Genomic DNA, 24,737 nt, shown 5'->3' with positions numbered 1-24,737 from the left:
CTTTAAGGAAAACATTTGAAAGAAAACGAAACTCCTACTTTTAGTCATCCAGATGACACCATTTTAATTAGCCCATGAAATCACCAGATGCTAATTGGCTTCAGTCACTCAACAAACTGAGTTTGAGCAGGGATACTCTACAACAGGGATAGGTCACTTGCTTGCTTTCTTTACCATTTGTACTAATTAACGTGTGCCTCGTCATGCTCCAACGCACACAGTGACTTGGTTCGTTCCCAGCACAACTTCGGCTGCGTTTAACAGTACTTCAGCCAGTGTATTGTATCAGTCGGGAATTTTACAATGAATGAATGAATTAATTCAGAGCAAGAATTATATGTGAATGAATGAAAGAAATAAAGAAAAAGAACAAAAGAAAGAAATACATATGTGAATGAAAGAAAGAATAAATGATACACCACGGCCAAAAAGAATGCAAAACTATCGGTAGAACACATGTGTTAACATCTACTGTCCTTTTTTTAAAAAATCTACTTTGAGACATTTCTTTACATTAGTAACTAATTCAGATATCTTATTGCATGTGTGGAATGGCATGGGCATTGACAGAATGTTAACTGACACTGTCACAGACCCCTCAAAAACAGAAAGTTTAGAACTATCAAAAAGCGTTGTAAACACCTTTCCAGTTTTGTCACATACTAAGACCAACAAGAAAGAAAGAAGTTTTAGAACTATAACACTCAAGCATCACAAGCATCAATGGCGTATCAGAACAGATCGTCGATATGTCATATTTTTCACACACCTCAAATACACCCTAACAAAAAAAATTAAATTATAAAACTATCACTTTTACTTGCAAACACCTTTCACCTGATGGTATATTCCCCTCATAAAAATTGAAGGTGTATGTGAAAGATGTTTTAGAACAATAACTAGAAACACTCAAACAACGCCCTGTAGTATTTCAATGGCAGATCGTCGATATGTCATATTTTTCACACACCTCAAATACACCCTAACAATTTTGTTTTAGTTATAAAACTATCACTATTACTTGCAAACACCTTTCAACTAAAGGTATATTTCCCTTCTAAAAATTAAACGAATATGTGAAAGAAGTTTTTAGCGATATAATTTAGTCTTTCTTCGCTGTGTACTGAGAATTGAAGCCAGTGAGCTACAACATGCCGACTTGAAACTTTACTACAAATCTCTACTGACACTAATAACAATTATTTGACTTAAAATGAAGTGACAGAATAGGTAACTTATCTTCTACATGTAGGTTTTCAGTTGTCACAACACTCAGCGTATGTAATCAGCTGTTGAAAATAAACCGGGCTCAATCTTAAAAACAATGCTGTCGCCATATTGGCTACACAGGTCAAGTGACGAGCCGAGGCATATGCTAATGACCACTCCCCCTTATATAGTCTCCCTGGTTTGAGATGTGCAATGGAGAGCCTCACTGAAATGGAGGAATCACTCGTTGAGTTGCAAAAGACATCAGTTAAAGGATTAACCAATAGTGATTGATTAATCGGTTATCTCTCAGTAAATTTGTCAACAGGTTTATATATGTAGGATTACTAAAGCAGATGGAAATACTTTCACATCTAGCCGCCTGTGTAAAAGCAACTTACTTTATTCAAATGATTTGCAAATAATATGTTGATCATTGTTGAATTTGTTAAAATACCATGGATATCATGTCATGTGTGCTAACTCAGCTAACAATCAGACATGACACCAATGTGAAACTGCTGAAACAATCAATTGAGAGATGAAAATAGGTTATAACATCCCGAAATACTCTAGATATTTTTAAACATATCTTTACAAAGACAAGTGACATTGAACAATTTTCTCTGTACAGCTTTAGATGTATGGGATATTGTTTCTGTGTGGATGTAGATGGATATATTCATTGAATAAGGTAACCACCTGATATTATACTTATGACATTGTTGGATGTTATGATATTTGCATTTTGTTTTCATTCATTTTCCAGACGTGCGAGACCTCAATGGTTACTGATCAAACTGTTCCATGCATAAAAATCTTTGGTAATAGCATTCATCTTTTCCAAAGTGCTATTATTTTATATATATATGTTTAGTAATAGCTGCAACTAAAGTAAGTTAATATTGGGATCTATAATTTCATTCCATCATTGCACCAACATTCTTAAAAGTTATATTTCAGCTATTTTTAATCGAATCACACTTAGATTTGTAAGAAATGTGCATACACCTGATTGCTCGTTTCCGGCTTAGTTTACAAGAACATGCCAGCAGTAATCTTTATATCTGTGTATAAAACTGTAACTAGCAGAACAGAAAATATATTTCAAATGGTAAATAATCATGTCTAGTGATAATTTATCTTAGATTTCACATTTTATTGTCCAAATTTGTTATCAGCTGATCATATATTACCAGAAGTCTCTGAAGGGACACTGTGTAGTATGTTACTGTGCATAATACTGATGTTCTCTGATAGCTTTGTGGGCGGTGGGGTAGCCTAATGGTTAAAGCGTTGGCTCGTCACGCCGAAGACCCGGGTTCGAATCCCCACATGGGTACAATGTGTGAAGCCCATTTCTGGTGTCCTAGGCCGTGATGTTGCTGGAATATTGCTAAAAGCGGCGTAAAACTAAACTCAGTCAGTCAGTCAGTGATAGCTTTGTGTTAGTCTTGTTTGCATTAATCAACAACAAACATACGTCACTTTGACTATGCCGCTTACTGTATATCCTTTGTTATGATAGACAGCTTCTCATTTCTTCAATCCTCCACCAATAGATAGAATAGTGCTGAATATAAGTAAAACCTGTCAATATTATAGTCCATAATAAGCAAAATTGTACTATCTTGGCACACCCTAGTTACCTAGAGATAATCATCTAAGGGACTGTTCATAAGTTATGGCTTGGGGGGTGGGGGGTGTTTGATGATAAATTTTTTTTAATGACTCCCTCCCACTTCCCATATTTTTTAAGCATAATTTTGTAATATTATTATGTACAAAATTGCTGACACCTATCAAAGTGCGAACAATCTGATTATTATTACCTCAGTTAACCCAAGCTGCCTGTGAGGTGCAAGAAAGTTAATAGTCATGACTTATCCCACCCGGGTACCCATTTTCTACTGGGTGAACAGATTCAACTTTGAGCAAACTCACCTGCCTAAGATGAGACCACATGTGTTTGTTGTGAGGCAGGACTGAAGTCCACAAAATTCTCAAGAGTCAAACTGCCAAACATGGTCACTCATCCAAGGACTCTCCCTGCTCAACATTGCTCAACTTCAACTGCTTTGTGACCTGAGCTCTATGCACAGGACCACACACCACCATTAAACTGGATGTTTTCTGACAAGAAGTCATGGTGGTATTTGTTAAGCCATGAGGAATTATTGATGTGACTGTTGTTTTGCATATATTAGCAAATGTTTTTCTAGTTGTGACTAATGTGAGGATTTTTTCACGAGTAGGATATGAAAGTAAAAGGGTTCTTGCCATATTGGAAAAGTTCAAAAAGAAGATTTTTTTTGTTGTTGTCAGACCAGTTAGTGTTATTAGATTGACATGGTTCTTACAGTTAGATTGTTTTAAAGATATTATTGTATTGGTATAGTTATTTTTTCATAATTGCATGAAAAGATAATGGTCACTAAGTATGATCATGTTGATTAAAGAAAATTATTGCTGAATGTTTAACAATGTCTTTTTCAGAGATGGGGGTGATGCCAGAAATTGGCAAGGCTGTTGAAGAGATGGACTGGAGGTGATCTTTTTTGTGCTGTAAAAATGAAATCTTGTTAATCAGACCGATTAAGTCCCAGTAAATATTATAACAAATCCTGGTCATGTCCTTGCCTTCTTATATGGGTGTTCCTTATGTCAATCATTGAAATAGTGGGGGTGTCTATAGTAACAAGATTTAGATGTCATGCTATAGAGGTTTCACATTGACTTACAACAGATATGAGTGTGTGAGGATATTTGCATTATTCAAGCAAGGAATTCAGATATACAATTTAATGTTTGTCACCATGCTGTGGAGGAATGTTTGATTCTGTCATATTTTATTTTATTTACGTTTCACCAAACCAATATGACCTGGCATTAAAACAGCCTTCAAACTCAGCCCCAAGTCTCATGCTGAAATAGATCCACCCAGATGGCTTCACTCAACACAGCAGCTGACATGTTGATTATATATCCATATGTAATGTTAAAGGACCTTTCGGTCCCTGCCTGGCGCTTAGCATTAATGGGCACAACAAGGACTGGTCGGCCTGGAGTCAGTATAATGTGTCTGTATGGGGTATTAATGCTTCACTGCGGCATGGTGTCTCAGTAGGCTAGCACTATAAAACCAGCTTCAGTCTGGGCTAGTACAAGCGGCCGCACATACACATACACACGCATGCACATCATCATATGAGCGAAATGTTCTAAAGCACGATGTTAAACCCAATTTCACCTCACCAAAGGACCTGTCCACCACTGTTAGATACAAACACATTGTGTGGGCTAAGTTTCAAATAGCTACAATTTAGATACAAGACAAGAGACAGGTTTGTTAACCGGGCAGTCTTCTGGTTAAATATATAGCACTCATGAAGTGAAATATTGCTCCCTACATTAGTACCTTGTGTGGAGTTGGTGTTGGCTGCCGTCACAGTACGGGAATGTTGTTCCTCTTGATGTTTAGCTTTTGCAATTCTTTGTGATATTGTTTAAATGTTTCTGATCAAAGAAAGTCTTTCTGTCATCTTTTGTACAGCCTCCCAACAGATGTTCAAGCAGAAGCTATCCCTATGGTATTGGGAGGAGGAGATGTGTTGATGGTATGTACACCCATTCTACAAATTTATAGAATTTTTTTTTTTCTGAAATGGGATCATGTACTTTGTTTTATGTAGTCTTGTTGACTGGTTGCTTGAGTATGCATGGTATATTAGTGCTTGAAGTAGTAGTTGGACTCGAAGAATAAGGCAAAATTGGGTATTCTTTTTCAGAAGAAGTCCTCCTTGGGGTACATATAAGCATTTAAATGTCCATTTTAAATCCTCGACAGTTGTAACTATATTTTTTTAATAAAATATTTACAAAACAAAAACTTCGTTTTTGTCTTGTGAGACCACCCTACAGGGCCCCCCACGGACCCCTACAGCCAAGAGCAGGTAACTCTGCGCCGTCTACCTCGTTACCTCACTTTTCATGCTGTCGTTCTGTTGAATAGGCGTGCGTGGTGTTCATTTTAGTTTGCTCTCCTACCCGTCGATGAGTGTAAAAGAGTCTCAATCTGTATGTATGGTTCCTTTCTTTACTCATGCCCTACAGCGTTAGATGGACTTCATATGTTGATATTCTCATTCATCTTTTGTTGTAACTTTGCGTGGGTTCTCTGTTTTCCAGCCATGTGGCAGGCAAAATGGCGGACCCGCGATGATCGTGGTTTCCTTGCTATATGTTCTTGGTAGCTTGTAGTAGGGAGTTCATATATTATGTTTGCATATTATATGGTAGGCTTGCCTAAATTCTCTTTCTTTTCAGCGAATTTGTGGTAAGTCGTTGTTGAGTAATTTTGATAGTGTTAGTTTACATATCACTCAACTTTACTCTATCACTAGTATGTACCGCGCAGGTTTGGCTAGCCTTTTTCTGCTTTGCATTGTATGTTTAGTATTTAAATGGCTGTAGCTTGTAGCATTTAAATATCGCCCGTGCGTGTTTATTCTTGCTATTTACTTGTGTTTATGTGTTTGCTGCTTCACAGTTCCTGCTAGTAACACTGGCGTGGTTCTGTTTGTTGCAGTTTAAGCCCTGTGCGTTGTGCGTGCACACTACCGCCACAGGATGGTCATAAAGTGTGCCTCCGGTGTTTAGCCGAGGACGCTCACGACGATCAAGGATGCTCATAATAAACGCCCTTGCGTCAATATTCCTGTTACATTATGTTGTGTTATGTTACATATATACATATTTCATACGTTTACACACAACGTGGCTCATAGGCGAGGTTGTGTTTTTGTCTGGGTTTCTGCGCCTCCGCGGCGCATTCTTTCAGAACACGCGCCAGATTTTATGTTTTTCACTAATCTGCTTCAGGCGGGGATAATATTTGATGAAAGGTTTCTAAGGAAATCCCTTTATCGTTCCCCCGCAAACAATGTTGCTGCCTTAAATATTGACTCAATTGCTTCACTATTTCAGCAACATATGCTTCGGCAGATGACTAATGTGAAGTCGATGATTGATAGCGCGATGTCCGGGCTCCGTCAGGAGCTCGGCTCGCAACGTGTTGATCTCGATGGTAAGTGAACCAGGTGTCGTCTGTGAAATCCCTGATTGACACGGCGCTGTCTGGGTTCCGCAAGGAGCTCAGCACGCCTGTCGTCGGGGGTGGATCGGACGCATCTGTGGGGTTGGCTGCGGCCCGAGCTCTGGCTCGGAGAATGCGCCTCCTCCCAGGCAGCTTGATCCTGGCTTCGGCTCAGGTGATGGTGTGCCTTCGGCACTTTGTGGCGACCTAGCTTCTGGCTAAGGTTTGTCACAGGTGCCTGGCGCCGGCGATGCAGGTTTGACCCTGTCTTCGCCTGGTGCCCAGACTGGCGGTCGCCTCGGCGCCGACCAGCTCGGGGACACCTCGGCGCCTAGTGGTCAGTCGGGGTTGCCCGGGAAACCTGTATCGGCAGGTTCCTCTCGGCGCCCCGGTCTGGGTTCCACTGAGCTGCCGATCACCTCGACGCTCTTAGGTCTACCCGTGTACACCAGGGGAATCCTGCATTGCCAGGCTACTCCCTTGTGTCTCGGGACTGCAGACCGGACTAGCACCAACCTGGGCTTCGGCCCGATGCGAGCAGATCCCGGCTGTTAGCTCAGGTCTCGGCCTGATGTCTATCGATGCCCTGGCCAAGAGGCCGTTGAGTGTGACGGAGCTACCGATCACCTCGGCGCCGAGGTCTACCCGTGTACACCAGGGGAGCCCTGCATTGTCAGGCTACTCCCATGTGTTTCGGGATCGGGGTTCGAACTCGAACCGCCGACCCGAGCACTTACGTATATATATATATGTATATATATATATATATGTGTATGTATATAAATATATGTGTATGTATGGGTATTTATATATAGCGCTATAGGCTATGTTTGACTATATGCTCAGTGCGCTTTTGAGAGTACTTGGGAACCCTGATTTATCAGGCTACTCCTCGTGTCTCCGGGATCGGGTTTGGTCTAGAACCGCTGAGCTTCGGCTCCGCGGATTCTCTGAACCCCGTGGGTAGCACCGACCCAGGCCTCGACACTGGTTTCGATTCCCGGCGCCGGTAGTTCAGGTCTCGGCCTGATGTCTATCGACGTCTTGACCAAGATGCTATCGAGTGTGCCGGGTGTGTCGGTCACCTCGACGCTCCGAGGTCTGTCTGAGTGCTTGTGAAACCTTGATTTGTCAGGCTTCTCACATGTGCCTCGGAACCGGGGTTCAGGCTCGTACAGTGGACAAGTCGATTTGAGCTTCGGCTCATTTCGCTACTTTGACCTTACCACTGAGTAGGTTCGTCCCTGAGGCAAGTGCGAGATAGAATCGCGGCTGTGTTGCCTCGGGTGTTGTCCATGTCGAATACCGAACCGTTGGAGTTAAGCCTCCCGGAGAAGCCTGCTTCCAGCAAGGCATCGGGGAAAGGCCTCACACTCTACCGTCAGTCTGCCGTTCTTTCCCTTAACAGCTCAGCTGTATGCTCCACTTTCGGCATCTCTCAGCTCTGCTGAGGGAGCTGGTGGAAAGGGGAGAGCGCCCGGTGGGTGTTTTTTTCATTCGGCGACTCTGGGCGGCATCTGGCGGAGGTCAACTCTCATCTGGCTAGGGACTGCATTGTAGCTGTGCCAGCCAAATGATGAAGTCGCGGTTATGGGCCTATGGCCGGGGACTGTTTCGAGGAATCACGGAAGTCTGTCGAGCTTCGTTAATTCCTCAGGTGCCCAGGCACCGGCAAGCGTTAAGTTGCCGACTGCTGGGGTTTACTGTATTCTGCCACAATCCCGGTCGGGCGACACACTCCAGTGTCGGCTTCCCGGGAGACGGCGAAAATACTCCGTGCCGAGATCCAGTCTCTGCTGGGCAAGGCAACCAGCGTGGTGGTTTCCAATGGTCAGGAAAATGTGGGGTTTGACTCCATTTATTTCATCGTTGCCATTAAGAACGGAATGTTCAGACCCATTCTCATCTGAGAGCTGAACAAGTTAATAGAGGTACTGTCCTTCAAGATGGAGACACCGCGCTCGGTGATCTCATCTGTCGACAGGGGATTGGCGCACGTCAATCGACCTCGAGGTCGCGTACCTCCTTGTTCCATTGCACCCTGATTTCAAGATTTACCTTCGGTTCTTGTTTGACGGGACGCGCTACCAGTTTCGTGTGCTCCCCTTAGGCTACATTACGGCGCCAAGGGTGTTCACCAAATTGAGGTTTATTACAGCTCAGATAGCCAGATCGCAGTGCCGGTGTTGTCACCCGTACCTAGGCGACTGGCTCATCGTGGTTTTAGAATAACTATTGAGTCTGGGGACCTCACGATCAGTGTTGGTCAATCTTACGAAACTGGGCGGAATTGTCAACCTCACGCAGTCAGATGGACAGGCGTCAAGCGTCTCTCGAGGGCCCCCCTGGAACACCCGTCAGCTCTCAGTCCAGCCAGATACATCCCTACGGGTTAGGGGCGATGTTCTGGGCGACCTGCAGTCTCTTGGCGACGAAGTCACAACCTGCACATCAATGTGCTGGAATTGACAGCAGTCAGGTTGGTGTTCGATCCATACGCCGGGATTGAATTACCTTTTCGACCAGACATTCTCACTCTGAGCGAGCCACACCCGAATCCTCCAGATTCACTGGGTGGCTTGGCCTCTGTCGGGTATAACCCCAGACCGCGCGCGGAATTCCTGCAACCGTTGCAGACACAATTCTGGCTTCGGTGGGATTCGACACCCGTTCAGTGTGTTGATAGGTGTGGGAAGCTGGTGTGCAGATAGGGGGATTTCATAATCCCTATTCTGCGGATTTAGTTCGGATATTGGAGTTACTATAACCTCGTTTTGGTTGAGAGCCTTATGACCTCCACCATTCCGGGTACTCCATGGCTATTTCCACGTTTCACACCTCGTTCGATGGTGCTCTGCCTAGAGCAGCATCCTCTCATTACATCGGCGTCGTAGCTGGCATGAACAGGGTTCGACCGCCTCAGCGCGACCCAATACCTTAAAATTGCCACTTATTCTCAATTGGCTGTCTGGCCCTGATTTTTCAAGTATATCGTCTCTCTCACTTCACTTGTTGGCGTGGAAGGCGACTTTACTGTTGTGGTGAGCTCTGGTAGAAGGGTCGGGTACATCCATGCGATTCCCACTGACCCGACACTGACAGTATTTTATACTGATCATGTCCGTATTAAGCCTCCCGGATACCTACCACTCTCAGTTCGATATTGCTTTCCATGTGACTGCTCATATCGCGCTTCCACCCCTTACCCAGCCTTCCACACCGGGGACCAATCTTTTCGATTGCTCACCCGTGACTGTCACAAAGCGAACGAACAAAGGGATCCGTCACGGGTACCCATGTGTTCTGTTTGGTGGCGGGAAGACTGGGGAGTCTGCTAGCAAAGCGCGCACTTTATCTCGTTGGCTTGTTTCCGTAATTGTTCGGTTACAATGATAAGGTTTACCTCCCGAGGGTTGAAGGCAGACTGGGTAGGGCAGATGCGGCTTTGTTGGCAATACACAGCGGCACTGCTCAATGAAGAGATCGGTTCTGTCGCTCTTTGGAGCCGGCAGAACACCTTCGTTAAGCCATTACCAACTTGACCGCATTCTAAGGATGGAGTGCTTTCGGTTCGGTCTTTCGGTTCTCTCCAGTGGAGAGTGTCCTGCCACCCTGACCAAGTTAGTAACTGGTCATTGGTATCGGTTCTGTGTTCAATGTCGATATATTTCATATCACTACATCATTATTAGCCTTACCATCCTTTCGGGTTGGGTTAGGGTTTGGGTGTACATCGTCCCTTCGTCCTCTTCAAAGAGGGCGGGTCCGTTTTGAGCGCTTTAACCAGTCATATGCTATTAACCGTCTTGCGGCGGAATTGGGTCTGAACCCCCACGGGGCACTGTTTGGTATGCCTCTCTTGAGCCGCATGTCAAGTGACCAGGTTAGTGTAATGGTGAGCCAACACATGTTACATCTCTTTTTAGCTATTCAGGGGATTTTTATGCGGCTTACAGTTTTTCCCTCTTCCGAGACTTCCGGTATTTGGGAGTCTGTGTTAATCAGCTTTGTGGGATGGTGGTCTACACTTACCCTCCTCACGCCCGAGAGTGTTTGGTGGGGGTGTTTTATCCTGTTTTTCACTCGTACAATGCATGGCGTTTGTACTCGTTCGATTTCCTCAGAAAGATTTTAGCGAGGCTAATAATTTCTCTGGGTTTTATCGAGGTCCCGGCAAGCCCTCTTCCAAACAGGAGGGGTGCATTCGAGCATTAGTTTGCAGTACTTATTAGCTCGACTCCTGGGTTATTGGCTTTTTAGCGTTTAAATTTTTACGCTTTCCCTACCCTTATACCTCTCCCCACGCTTCTCTGGCTGGGGCTATATTAGGGTTGGGAGTTGTTTCGGCATGTCCCCATACATTCCTTTCCATTGTAATGGTTGGGGGTGGGGTTTTATGTCATAATTGATTTGAGCCAATTGACATATAAGCTTGGGCTCTCTAGTTCAGGCCCCCGTCTGATTGGCATCAGCGGTCAGGTGGCTCGGTAGGTGTTTTTTCTATTTCCGTATCGGTTGTAGATTTCACTCCACCACGGGTTTAGTTGTTGCCAGACAGAATGCCACTCCCGTCTCAAATATCTTTGGGAGTCTGTCATATGCTTATATGTACCCCAAGGAGGACTTCTTCTGAAAAGAATTATACAAACCTGTAGAGGTTATGAATTCTTTGAAGAAAGTCCTCCTTGAAGAATGCGACTCCCCCCACTCCCTCATTCTGTCTGACCGTTCAGCATGAAAAGTGAGTCACGAGAGTAGGCGGCGAGAGTTACCTGCTCTTGGCTGTAGGGGGTCGGTGGGGCCCTGTAGGGTGGTCTCTCACAAGACAAAAAGCGAGTTTTTGTTTTGTAAATATTTTATTAAAAATATAGTTACAACTGTCGTAGGATTTAAAATGGACATTTAAATGCTTATATGTACCCCAAGGAGGACTTTCTTCAAAGAATTCATAACCTCTACAGGTTTGTATAAGTTTAGATACTAATAGATCCTTATTACTAGATTCTTCTTGTAATTTTATTTTAACTTCAATTTAAGGAGTGTTTGCTATGTTGCTGAACCACACAAGAGATTCTTGTTTTATATAAGATATGATTTCATAATGGGGATGTGTTTGTCTTCTTGTACGTATTCAGTCACATTCATACCACATGAAAATAATTAAATTGATTGTCAATCTTCTAATTTTTACTGTGAATGTTTATAAGTGTTACATTTGCCTTATGGCATCAGGTGTAAAAATAAAATTGATTCAATGCAATTATCCTACTAGAATTATCAGGGTGGGTTTAGTAAGATTATTGCCAATATCTTGTAATAAACAAGATATTGGCAATAATCTTACTAAGGCCTAAAAAAAAAGCTTGTGGTTCCGGTTTCCTGACCGACCCTAAATTTTCCCGTCGAGCCTAACAATTTTACTCACCACATAATAAATTAAATTTATTTTCTGACACATGAGTAATGTAAAAATATTTTGCAGAAAAAAAACCCAACCTACCTACCTACCCTAGTTCTGAAATGTAGGAAATCGGAACCACAACATTTATTTTTGGGGGCCTAAACCCAGCCTTTGGTTACCTTGTGTCTATCTGTGTCCAGGCTTTCTGCCTCCCCATCCTGCAGATTGTGCATGAGACGCTGATCACCCAGAGAGAGGGCAAGTCCACCAAGGCTCCCAAGGGGAAATCAGGTACACAAGTGTTGTACAACTCTGTGTTTTATACATCCTATACAATGTACAACAGTCAGACAGGCATAGAGATTTGAAGCCACGTGTGCAGCCATGTGGTTAAAGTAACCAGGTTTGTTTGAGGAGTTCAAGGAAGGTCTATCCAAAAGGTTATGAGTTGAGAATCACCACGATTGAAACACAAGAAACAATATGTCTGACAAGAATTACTAATACTCAACATCAATTCACACAAGACATTTTACAAAGAAGTTAGCTTTGGAGATTATGATAGCATTAATGACAAGGGGCAAACTTACAAATGAAATAAACATAGTAAACTGGCATCAAAGTGTGACCTGTTAATTTAAAAATAATAAACTCATGACTTGTTCAACTCGCAATGTATTAATTGCCATTAAAGTTTGCTGATAATGAGCCCTGCTATTGATAGGCAATATGGCCGCTGTATGTACAGCCAGATTAATGGGGAAAGAACAAGCACAATTAGCTAATTCTTTACCGATAATTGATATTCGGAGTCGGAGACTGAAGCATCGGATTAGTGAATCAACAATTGATGTGTTTATATAGTAAACAAAATTGGTTTCAGCTTGAGTCTATTCGGATGGCACAGGAATCAGATTACCAGGGACCGGACTAACACGGGCTGACTGTATCTATAAACATTATAAAAGCATGAAACATATCAATACACTTTACACTCCAAACGTATGTTCTGATTCACATTTGTGCACAGTTCTCTCTCACCTAAGATATTCAGATGTTCCGACATACAACTATTCACTCATTGGGAATAAGACACATTTTTATAATTAGATGTGTTAATTTCTTGTTTATGTATGTAAGGAATAAACAGTCACCTGGCATATACAATACATCAGTGTTAGTTACTGCAGTATCAGATATATCACTGAAAAATATGTAAAACACATTGATGTAGAACAGCTAAATAACTAAACACAATTAATATCAACTACCACAATTGTTTAGATTGAATTAACTAGTTGTAATTGTTCGCAGTGATCCAGAACAAAGATACAAACTTTTGAACCGTTTGATAAACATGCTTGTGCAAAAGGAGAAATGTGACATGCAGCTCTATAAAGAGGGCAAGCAGTCTGTCCTAACCATGCTAACCTCTTTTAAATTAGAATGCTACTCAATTACAGACCTATAAATTTGTCACTTACCAGGAAACCCCAATCTACACATTGGGACAATAAGTCAATAGTTATTTACTGAGCAGATCTGTTTAATGCATTGATAATGTATACCATATGATAAAGATGAACTATCATCATTGATCGAAGTGCTTTTGCACAATCATTGTTACTTTGCCTTTTACCACTGGTCTGACTTAAAGCATACATATGCATACATGCACAAATTGTCTGACAGAAACAATAATGGAAGAAACCACACTGGAGATGTTGATTGTCAAAGCAGATAATGTAGCCACCTCCTGTCACAGACACATAGTACTGTTTGACAAATAAGTTAAACTATGACTGACGTGCTTCCTTGTTTTCCCGTTGTCTGCAAGAAACAATAAGCATAGAAAGTGTTCAAATGTTAACTATGTTCTGTACATGCTGTTATCTGCTCTTTTGATGTGTTGGCTGCTCTCTCACTGGCCATTGACTATGGTGACACTTGGATAGCTGAAAGTGTCTCAATAGACTAATGCTTAGTCTCTGAATATATATAATTTTGTTAGTAACAAACAAGCCTATTTAAATTGAAAAGGAGGCCTAGGGAGACCAGAGATTCAGAACCTGAGGAAGTCTAGACTTGCTTTATTTAGGGCTTTAGCACTGCAGAGAGGGCTTGGCAGTAGGGAAAATGTGGTTCATGGTCTGTGAGACAGACTGGTGTCTCATATGTTGAATGTATGTGTCTTATATTCTAATACAGCTGTCACTTGTTTAACTAACTTTCTGGTTTTTTCCCTTAAGACTGGAAAATGGAAAGGATATTTAGAAGATGAGCTATTGTTATACATGTTGTGACTGTGTTACAGGTGGTGGCAGCTCCAGTTGGAAGATGAACATGTTTGACCGGGGAGACGCCATGGGTAGGTCTCTCATTCTTTATAACACTCAGCCATGGAATAGAGAGATATACAGAAGCGTAACCTAAATTCGTGGATAACCTTGATTCATAGATCACGGAATTTATCATGCTAGCTCGTAAATTAAGTCTCGACTGACGTCACGAAGCGGTACTTTTGATGTACATACAATGCCATGCCTCGCTGACAAAAAAAGTTCCAAATCTCTGCATTACACGCAAGTACACTAAATATAATTTTCCAGCATTTAGATAAAAGCCCCAAATCACTAATACCACCATTGCCAAATTTTATTTTTACAAAATGTCAAGTAAAAAGATACCGATAGCTCCAACATTCTCTCTTCTCGTTGTCTGCTTTCCTTGGTGTCAATACTTACTGTAGTGGGAAGTCGTACATTGTGGTATAGAGTAACCGACAACGTAGTCCATGAAACAAGGTGACGTCACATTTTGTGGGCACACGAATAGGTGATGATTGCAAATGGCTTCCGTAAACAAACATTTCATTCATAAGTGGAATATTAGGCATTTTCAATTTGCTGAATCAATGAATAAAATAATCAGTGCGTATACAAAATGAAAGTATGCATTTAAAATATGGATTTCGCCGCATTTTCCTTATATGCACGAATCAAGGTTACGCGAGTGTATATCTTGGAGGAAAAATGGAAATGATGTCTCATTGTCTGAGCAGTGATATCTGAGATGTTCTTAAATGTTCCTAACTTGTATGGAACCTGAATATGCATAACATTCTGTTGTACATTTTGGGAAAACGTATGTTTGAATGGGGGTGATTTTTGTAGCCTTAAAGGGGCACTAATCCAGAGCAAATTTCCGTGGACTGGTTGTTGCTTTTGTTATTGTTTTTCTCCCATGAGTACCGGGATGATACCCCAGAATTCTTGACTGATTCGTGACCTCTGCTGCGCCACCCGCATGCGCAATTGATAGTATAAGTATAGAATGATAAGCAAAATTAAATCTTTTTTACTCGATAATATTTCCATATTCAGTTGTATGATAACACATCCAAAATGTTTGAAGTTTAACTATCTGCCAGTGGTAAAAAATGTCAGGACTGAAAAATAACGAAGTCAATGTACGTCTTTATATTTTGTCGTATAATCCTAATTAGTTTATATATTTTTACTTATCCTGACTCATGATCTTTTGCTTATCTCCCTTTCCTTTTCGAATGATAGTGGAACACTTGAATCCCTTAAAGTTCCCGGAGCGGACGTAAAACTACACTCACCCACGAGTTACCTCCCTTTTGTCCTTTTCCCGCGCAAACAGTCATGTGGCCTTACTTGTCACTCTCCCCTCCTTTTTCGCCCAAGCGGATGGTTGGGCGAGCACTGGAGTCCCGTATACGGCATTATATCCTTTTTATTTAGGTCCTATTCTTCAAAATTACGCTGTATATGGATTTGGCAATAACTACTGTGTATTATATGTAAAAAAATTGTAGAAATTATTTGCATTTGTGTCTTTATTTCATCGTTATGGAACTTTGTTTACATTTCATAAAAATCTTGCAGTGTTTGCAGGCACAGGTTATCCGTGGCTGATCCTCACCCCCAGTGCCCTTCGTGCATAAAACCAGGTTCTTCCAGCTTGCGCTGTACTTATTGTGTTTATTTATCAAATCTTCAATCTAATCAATATTTGTCTTACATCTATAGACGTGCAATGGATCGGGTGAGAAAGTCATCTCAAGTCACGGCCGATAAAACTGGAGATCAGCCCTCAAACCGTATGTTGCTTGCTACTGCTGAAGTTCATAATACTGGTGCTATGTTTAGTGCGTTACAGGGGCATTCTGCTGGTAAGGGGGCCAAGAAGAGATTGTCTACAACGCAGTTGACTCTGTCTCAGGCTAAGAAAAAGACGTCATCTTCTTTTACATCGCAGAAGAAAGCATCTGTTACCAGATTGGAGGGCAAATCTATGCGTGCTAGTAAATCAACGCAGCAGAAATCCTTCAACGAAGAGATATTACCTCCACACGAAGTAGACGTCTTTGATGACCTCTCGTTACTTCTACCCGAAGTACTTATGAGATCAGCGACTCAATCGACCTCTACAACTACTAGATCGTCCCCTGCTTTGACAAACTACCACCTACTTCTCAACAGAGTGAAGTTGAGGCGCAGAACTCATCAGCGTTCGCGAACGCTTCGTCTACACCGCAGCAGCTTCAACCAATGCAGAACTTTGACCCGGGCGAATTTATGAAACAATTCACCAACCAGATGATGGCCATGATGGCCGTGATTGAACGTAGGTTCCAGGAAGAAGCGAAGGCTCGGAGAAGCCTCTCATCTACTGACACCAAGCGCAAACCTACGGACATGTGCGAACCTACGGACCTGCGCGAACCTACTCCTCATAGAACTACGTCTCAAGACTACGTTGGCAAATGTACACCTTTGCGAAGGCCTCCACAGTCGGACGAGTCTGTCATCTTGGCAGAGGATAGAAGAGATGAGATGCCTACTCACAGTTCTACATCTGCGAACCCTCAACGTTCGAGAACATTGAACTTGTGATCAACGCCTTACAATTATGGTCGAGCTCGCTGAACAACAGAATGCTGATGGTCCACACGGACAACTCTACAGTGGCATTCTGCATAAATTGGCAAGGATCCACATTCCAGTTGTTCCACATCACGCAGGAAGCAAACATCTGGATAAAGGCGTGTCACATACCCGGAGCCAAGAACGTACTTGCAGACGCTCTCTCCCAACCACTGCACCCGTCACCTACGGAATGGAAGCTCCATCCAGAAGCGTTCCGGCTCATCATAAGGGAAATAGGATCCCCTTGCATAGTCCTGTTTGCCACGAGGTTCAACAAACAACTACAGACGTTTGTCTCACCAGTTCCAGATCCTCAAGCCTGGGCAACAGATGCACTGAGCATATCATGGGAACGACTAAACGCCTACGCGTTTCCACCCCTGATATTACTTCCAGAAGTACTGTTGAAGATCAAACAGACACAGGCGCTACAACTGACTTTGGTTGCTCCCTACTGGCCAGCGTGAGTATGGTTCCTAGACCTAATAGAAGATCTCGGAAGTCCAGTAATCAAGTTACCAGATTTGCCCGAACCTACTCATACATCCGCACACCAAGCAAGTCCACGGGAACCCGACAGTGTTCCAGCTACACATGTGGACCGTATCAAAACATGTTTGAAGAAAAGAGGATACTCCACCAGGGCAGCCAAGGCAGTAACGCTAGCTTTATGCAGATCTACTCGTAACCTGTATGATGACAAATGGCTGAAGTTTGAGACTTATGCAAGGCAGAAAGGCTTCACTGCGATGATAGCTACTCATCCTCAAGTGGCGGAATATCTGTGTCATCTTAGTCAGACCAGACATCTGAAAGGTTCGACATTATCTACATACCTCGCCGCCATCAGTACAGTGATTACCATGAAAACAGGCATCAAGTTGACGAAAGTACCAGAATTACTTGCTCTACTGAGATCTTTTAAACTGGAGGACCAGCAAAAGAAATTCAGAGCTCCAGCCTGGGATCTGAATGTAATTCTACGTCATCTTACGAGTGATGTCTACAAACCACTAGACCAGACTACCCTCGAGCTGCTGACACAGAAGACTCTGTTCCTGCTTGCGCTAGCCACGGCAGCTCGAATATCAGAGATATATGCGCTGGACTTTGCTCGAACCAGATTCGACAGGGGGCAACATGCTGCAGTTCATCTAGGACTTAGATGGGACTTCATTGCTAAGAACCAACTACCTGGTCAACCAGATAGACAGTTCCACGTACCAGCGCGCTATCTACAATCCTCGGCCCACAGGATATAGAGGACCTATCCTTGTGTCTGGTCAGAGCCTTGAAGATATATCTTCAAAAGACTGAGACAAGGAGACAAAAATTCAAGCACCTGTTCATCCCATTATCAACAGAGACATCAGCAGAAGTCTCAAGAACGACCATATCGTTCTGGATGAGAGCCGTCATATTGAGAGCCTATAAAGCAGAAGGACTAGAACCGCCTAGAGCTTCCAACCCACACGAAGTCAGAGCACTGGCGTCAACACTGGCTCTGCACGGAAATTGCTCTATACCAACAATTATGGAGGGCTGCTTTTGGAAGTCGGACACAGTGTTTGCCAACTACTACCTCCGAGACATAGCCACTGAAGACGTCTCAGGCATTCACCAATTTGGGTCTCTCGTTATAGCACAGCAACTAACGGTTCCTCAAAGGCGCTGAGTAAGAAAATCTCACCCTTTATCACATTGACTTGTTGATAACTTTACTAAACAAAAAGTATTAGTTTGAAAGTCCATGCGCACAGTCTAGCACAGGCTAGCATGAGTGATTAAAGATCCTGTACGGGTAAAGATCTTACCTGTACGTGAAGGGGTCGCAACTCATTTATGATAAAGATCTTATCATAATCTATGGGTTGTTATGAGATATCTTGTAATAAGAAGATACTAGTTTATCTGTAGCCACATGAACCAACATGATTCAACTTGTCTGAGACTGAAGTAAGACAAGAAAGTGGTCCCCACGAGTTATAACGGAAGTTGGAAGAATAGGATCACGGAAATGCCGTTTCGCAGTTCCCATGGGGGGGATACAGGACGTATCTAAGGACAGCTGATGAATCCACAAAGTGGTTTGACCCACCACCAATCCATCGGATGCTATAAGCAAAAGATTACGAGTCAGGATAAGTAAAAATATGTAATTTTTAAAGTAAACTTGATATTTTTATTCTTATCCTGACTCATGACGAGAAGCCCTCCCAACCTCCCCGTTGAAGACACTTTGGATTTCACAGCAGATCCAAGTGCATGGGCAGAAATTCAGGAGAGAATACAAGTAAGGCGGGTCACATGACTGTTTGCGCGTGAAAAGGACAAAAGGGAGGTAACTCGTGGGTGAGTGTAGTTTTACGTCCGCTTTGGGAACTTCAAGGGATTCAAGTGTTCCACTACCATTCGAAAAGGAAAGGGAGATAAGCAAAAGATCATGAATCAGGATAAGTATACAAATATCAAATTTTTCCTTATCCTGACTCATGCTCTTTTGCTTGTCTTCTTCTTCTTGCGAACATAGTGGAACACTTGTATCTCCCTAATTGAAGCTCCCTTCAATGTAAAATCACTAATTAGTACTCCTTCCACAAGCTCGGGAACACGTTCACACCCATGTGCCTCACTCTCTCCTTCTTCGCCCAGTGAGCTGGACGTGAGAGCGCCTGTGTCTCCCGGGAACATGTTCACACCCATGTGCCTCAATCTCTCCTTCTTCGCCCAGTGAGCTGGACGTGAGAGCGCCTGTGTCTCCCGACACACTATATCCTTTGATTATATTTAGTTAATTACCTCGTATAGACATCTATAGAGGTTTAGCTAGTATCCTTCAACAATTATATATTGATATTTAGTCGTGTTTCTACTGTTTATTCACGGGACGCTGTGTTTGTTTCAGTGGATTACGTTGATGAAAATTCTGTACTGTTGCAGATTACGTTTTTATAGTCATCGCCTCGTCGCCTGTCCGTCCAGTCCGTCCGTCCGTCCGTCCGTCATCTCGTCCATCCGTCCGTCCGTAATCATTTTGTTTCCGGACCATAACTCAAAGACCGCTTGATATTTTTTAACCAAAATTGGTAGATATGTCAAACATAACCTAAGGTGGTGCCTTTTGCTATTTACAGATAATTGTCATTTTTATTTTCTCGGTTTCCATGGAAACGCTTTTGGACTTAGTCTTAAAGAAGGGTGGGCTTCGCTTCCGAGCATAACTCAAGAACCATTCAATATTTTTCAACAAAACTTGGTAGATATATCAAACAGATCCTAAAGTGGTGCCTTTTGCTATTTACAGATTTTTGGCATTTTTATTTTTCCCGGTTTCCATGGAAACAATTCGACTTAGTCCCAAAAGTGAGGGGTGGGCTTCGCTTTCCGAGCATAACTCAAGAACCGCTCAATATTTTTCAACAAAAGTTGGTAGATATATCAAACAGAACCATGAGGGGTGCCTTTGGTATTTGCAGATTTTGTCATTTTTATTTTTCCCGGTTTCCATGGAAACATTTTGGACTTAGTCTCAAAAGTAAGGATTGCTTTCGCTTTCGAGCATAACTCAAGAACCATTCAATATTTTTCAACAAAACTGGATAGATATATCAAACAGATCCTAAAGTTGTGCCTTTTGCTATTTGCAGATTTTGGCATTTTTATTTTCTTGGTTTCCATGGAAACATTTTGGACTTAGTCTCAAAAGTAAGGATTGCTTTCGCTTCCGAGCACAACTCAAAACCGTATAATATTTTTCAACAAAACTTGGTAGATATATCAAACAGATCCTAAAGTTGTGCCTTTTGCTATTTACAGATTTTTGGCATTTTTATTTTTCCCGGTTTCCATGGAAATGATTCGACTTAATCCCAAAAGTGAGGGGTGGGCTTCGCTTTCGGAGCATAACTCAAGAACCGCTCAATATTTTTCAACAAGACTTGGTAGATATATCAAACAGAACCTTAAGTGGTGCCTTTGCTATTTGCAGATTTTGGTATTTTTATTTTTCCCGTTTTCCATGGAAACAATTCGACTTAATCCCAAAAGTGAGGGGTGGGCTTCGCTCGAGCATAACTCAAGAACCGCTCAATATTTTTCAACAAAACTTGGTAGATGTATGAAACAGAACCTTAAGTGGTGCCTTTTGCTATTTGCAGATTTTGGCATTTTTATTTTTCTTGGTTTCCATGGAAACATTTTGGACTTAGTCTCAAAAGTAAGGATTGCTTTCGCTTCCGAGCACAACTCAAAACCGTGATAATATTTTTCAACAAAACTTGGTAGATATATCAAACAGATCCTAAAGTTGTGCCTTTTGCTATTTACAGATTTTGGCATTTTTATTTTTCCCGGTTTCCATGGAAATGATTCGACTTAATCCCAAAAGTGAGGGGTGGGCTTCGCTTCCGAGCATAACTCAAGAACCGCTCAATATTTTTCAACAAGACTTGGTAGATATATCAAACAGAACCTTAAGTGGTGCCTTTGCTATTTGCAGATTTTGGTATTTTTATTTTTCCGGTTTCCATGGAAACGATTCGACTTTAATCCCAAAAGTGAGGGTGGGCTTCGCTTTCCGAGCATAACTCAAGAACCGCTCAATATTTTTCAACAAAACTTGGTAGATGTATGAAACAGAACCTTAAGTGGTGCCTTTTGCTATTTGCAGATTTTGTCATTTTTATTTTTCCCGGTTTCCATGGAAACATTTTGGACTTAGTCTCAAAAGTAAGGATTGCTTTCGCTTCCGAGCACAACTCAAAACCGTGATAATATTTTTCAACAAAACTTGGTAGATATATCAAACAGATCCTAAAGTTGTGCCTTTTGCTATTTACAGATTTTGGCATTTTAATTTTTCCGGTTTCCATGGAAACGATTCGACTTTAATCCCAAAAGTGAGGGGTGGGCTTCGCTTCCGAGCACAACTCAAAACCTCTCTATATCTTTCAGCAAAACTTGGCAGATATGTGAGGCAGATCTTGAAGTGGTGCCTTTGCTATTTGCAGATATTTGTGATTTATTACTTTCTCGGTTTCCATGGAAATGATTCGACTTAGTCTCAAAAAGGAAGGGATGGGTTTCGCTTCCGAACACAACTGGAAAACTTCTTAATATCTTTCAGCAAAACTTGGCAGATATGTCAGGCAGATGCCAAAGTGGTGCCTTTTGCTATTTGCAGATATTTGTGATTTATTATTTTCTCAGTTTCCATGAAAACAATTTGGACTTAGTCTCAAAAGGGAGGGTAGGTTTTGTTTCCGAGCACAACCCTAAAACTTCTTAATATCTTTCAGCAAAACTTGGCAGATATGTGAGGCAGATCCCAAAGTGGTGCCTTTGCTATTTGCAGATTTTGTCATTTATTTTTTCATGATTTCCATGGAAACGATTTGCACTTAGTCTAAAAATCAAGCTGGACTTTAAGTAACTGTCAGATGATTTGTTCTTTCAAAGATATGGGGGCCGGGGATATGTCATCTTCTGATGACTCTTGTTTAGAGTCTAGCCATGACTGATACACCTGAACCCCTCGCCAGTCTACTGCTGTTGGTCGACCCCCCTCCCGTCTGGTGTTCCGCTAGAGTGGTGGAGAGGCGTGGGACGTAGTCCGCCGCCTCCAAGAAGCGTCCTGCTTCCCCAGACATCCCATCGTCGCAGCCGAAGACTAGAGGGTTTCTACTGCATCTCAACGCGACCTCTGAGGGGAAATCAACGAAGTCTACTTGAACTTCTCAGCCGAGATTGTTCCCGTCGCAGTTTTGGGCCTGTATGATGATCAGCCGATCATCATACCTGATGTACATCAAAAGAATGACCGATGTCGGCAACAGTGATGTCAGCGCAGATCAACATGCAGCCTGATGTACCAACGCTGATATTCTATGATCTTCCTGAGGGTCCCGTCGCTACCAACACTCAACGCAGACTTCGCACCCCCAGGGCAGCGTCGACCTCTGAGGGGAAATCAACGAAGTCTACTAGGACTTTCTCAACCGAGATTGTTCCAGACGCTGAACTGGGCCTCTACGATGATCAGCCGATCATCATCCCCGACGATGCATACCACAAGAAGCTTACGGGAGACAGCTACAGTGACATCAGCAGAGATCGCCATGCAGCCTGATGTCTCTAAACTGACGTCAGACGACTTCCCTGAGGGCCCCGCCGCTAACATCGCAGAGAGGGCACCGACTACTTCGTCGCAGACCATCCCAGATGAACTGTTGCGGCAAATCATGATCATGATGGAGGGCCACTACAGACTGGAGAAGCAGCCAGCCCAAGGCCTGAGCCTTCGCGAAGGTTCCAACGCAGACGACACCCCAGAGGCACCCCCCGTCAGCGTAGCAGCCACGACGAAGCCACCTTCGCGAAGGAAGTCGCAGACCACCTCGACGAAGGACCCAGATGTACAGCCTTCGCGAAGGCCTTCGCGAAGGCGGGATAGATCATCACCTTCCTCGGCTTCATCCTTAGATGCGGACTCAGACCACCAGACCTCACAGAAGCCTTCGGTCAAGTCAAGCCCGTCCCCAGGACCGGACGCAGAGGAAGCTTCGCGAAGGCCTTCGCGAAGGACACCTGACTACACAAGAGCTTCGCGAAGCTATCAACATTCTCCTCACAGGTCTCCGAGAAGGTCAACCCATAGACGCAGATCACCAAGACGATCTCCTCGCCGTTCACCGCGCCAATCTCCTCGTACATCACCACGTCGATCGCCTCACAGGTCACCACACAAGTCTGCACACAAGTCTACAGTCAGGTCTCCCCGAGCGTCACCCGACATAGAGATAGAAATACACAGTCCACCATCAGAAGAGTATCAACCTCTCATCAGCGATGCTGGGATAGAAGATGATGGAGGCATTTTCTCAGACGCTGAGATACGATATTGGATGGTAAACAACCTAGATCTCTCTTCACCTTCCAAGAGTGGCAACTCGGCGCAGACATACCTGATAAAGGAAGACGATGCAGACGCCATCACCTTACCTCCGATCGATTCGATTGCTGCGGTGCCACAGAATGTGGACACAGCCTACCATAAAGCCATAACAGTTCAAACGCCAGAGGCGTATGTTCTTGGCCTTAATAGATCTAGAACGATCAATGAGATTCTTATCACCAGATTTCGTGACACGACTTCTGAAGATGATAGGATGATCTACTCGGCTCTACTTATGCAGAACCAGCAAGAACCACACCCTGTATGAAGCTAACGCTCATATATTGATCGGACTCTAGACACTTCGCTAAGGAAGTCCCAGGCCACCTCCGCGAAGGAGCTAGAGCCTCACCAGTTACAAGGGACGTCGCGGAGGAGTAGGCTTCACCGACCCCACATATTGCTGAGTGCGGCGTAAAACTAAACTCACTCACTCACTCACTCACTCCTGTTGAACACAGAGGTCGTTCGCGAAGCAAGCTGATATATATATATATACTGATCGGGCTCTGACTCGATACCTTAGCGAAGGTCGCGAAGGCTAAGTGGCTCCAAGTCTACTTCACACAGAAAATCTAGAATGGATACTTCGAGAGCTTCGCGAAGTCTCCGGCGTCCACCGAGGAAATCTCCTCCAAGGTCTCCATATATTAGCCACTCGTCATATATAGCTACTCGTCAGTCCGTTCAAGACATCGCATAAGTTGTCTATCAACTGTATGCCATATGCAGTCTATAAACCTACGCGAAGACAATTGCACAGGCTATTTACAACACAGAACGTCGCTGTATTAATTAGTCAACGACGTTTCATAGATCTTCACAGGAATCAACCTTTCCGTAAAGATTGCTAGAATATGCAATCCCGACTACGATACGATTATCTACATGCGTGACCATTACGCAGATCTGCAGACAATTCAATATCGAAATTGAACAGCAGCCTTGTTACAGCGAGTATAACTCATAATCGTCAAAGTTTCTGAGAAGAAATATGTACAACAAGTTCAGCTTTAATTCTACAATTATGACGATACATTCATGTATACAGTCTACAAGCTGACAACTTGCAAGTTTATTGTACCTTTATATAAGGAAGTCGAATTATATTCAAAACTGAAGTTA

At 43.0% G+C, this 24,737-nt stretch overlaps 1 protein-coding gene and 1 long non-coding RNA gene across 3 annotated transcripts in view; both read left to right on the top strand.

The window, feature by feature from the left end:
- The first annotated feature begins 1,976 nt into the window (after positions 1 to 1,976).
- Positions 1,977 to 4,829, top strand: LOC124279038. Of its 2 annotated transcripts, none has more exons than XR_006899278.1 (3): positions 1,977 to 2,033; positions 3,706 to 3,757; positions 4,763 to 4,829. It is a non-coding gene; the product is annotated as an uncharacterized LOC124279038 (long non-coding RNA). The 2 variants fall into 2 exon arrangements; XR_006899277.1 differs by lacking the exon at positions 1,977 to 2,033 and adding an exon at positions 3,191 to 3,361.
- Positions 4,830 to 11,526: 6,697 nt separating this feature from the next.
- Positions 11,527 to 24,737, top strand: part of LOC124279024 (ATP-dependent RNA helicase DDX1-like) — a 396,346-nt gene continuing 383,135 nt past the window's right edge. The window contains 3 exon segments of the mRNA XM_046714816.1: positions 11,527 to 11,538; positions 11,906 to 11,996; positions 14,020 to 14,073. Of these exon segments, the coding sequence (XP_046570772.1) occupies positions 11,527 to 11,538; positions 11,906 to 11,996; positions 14,020 to 14,073 (157 nt within the window).

This window comes from Haliotis rubra, unplaced genomic scaffold (genome assembly GCF_003918875.1).
Source record: "Haliotis rubra isolate DU_JTF1 unplaced genomic scaffold, ASM391887v1 Scf245, whole genome shotgun sequence".
In the NCBI taxonomy this organism is placed as follows: domain Eukaryota; kingdom Metazoa; phylum Mollusca; class Gastropoda; order Lepetellida; family Haliotidae; genus Haliotis; species Haliotis rubra.
This window is presented reverse-complemented; position numbering and strand designations above follow the sequence as displayed.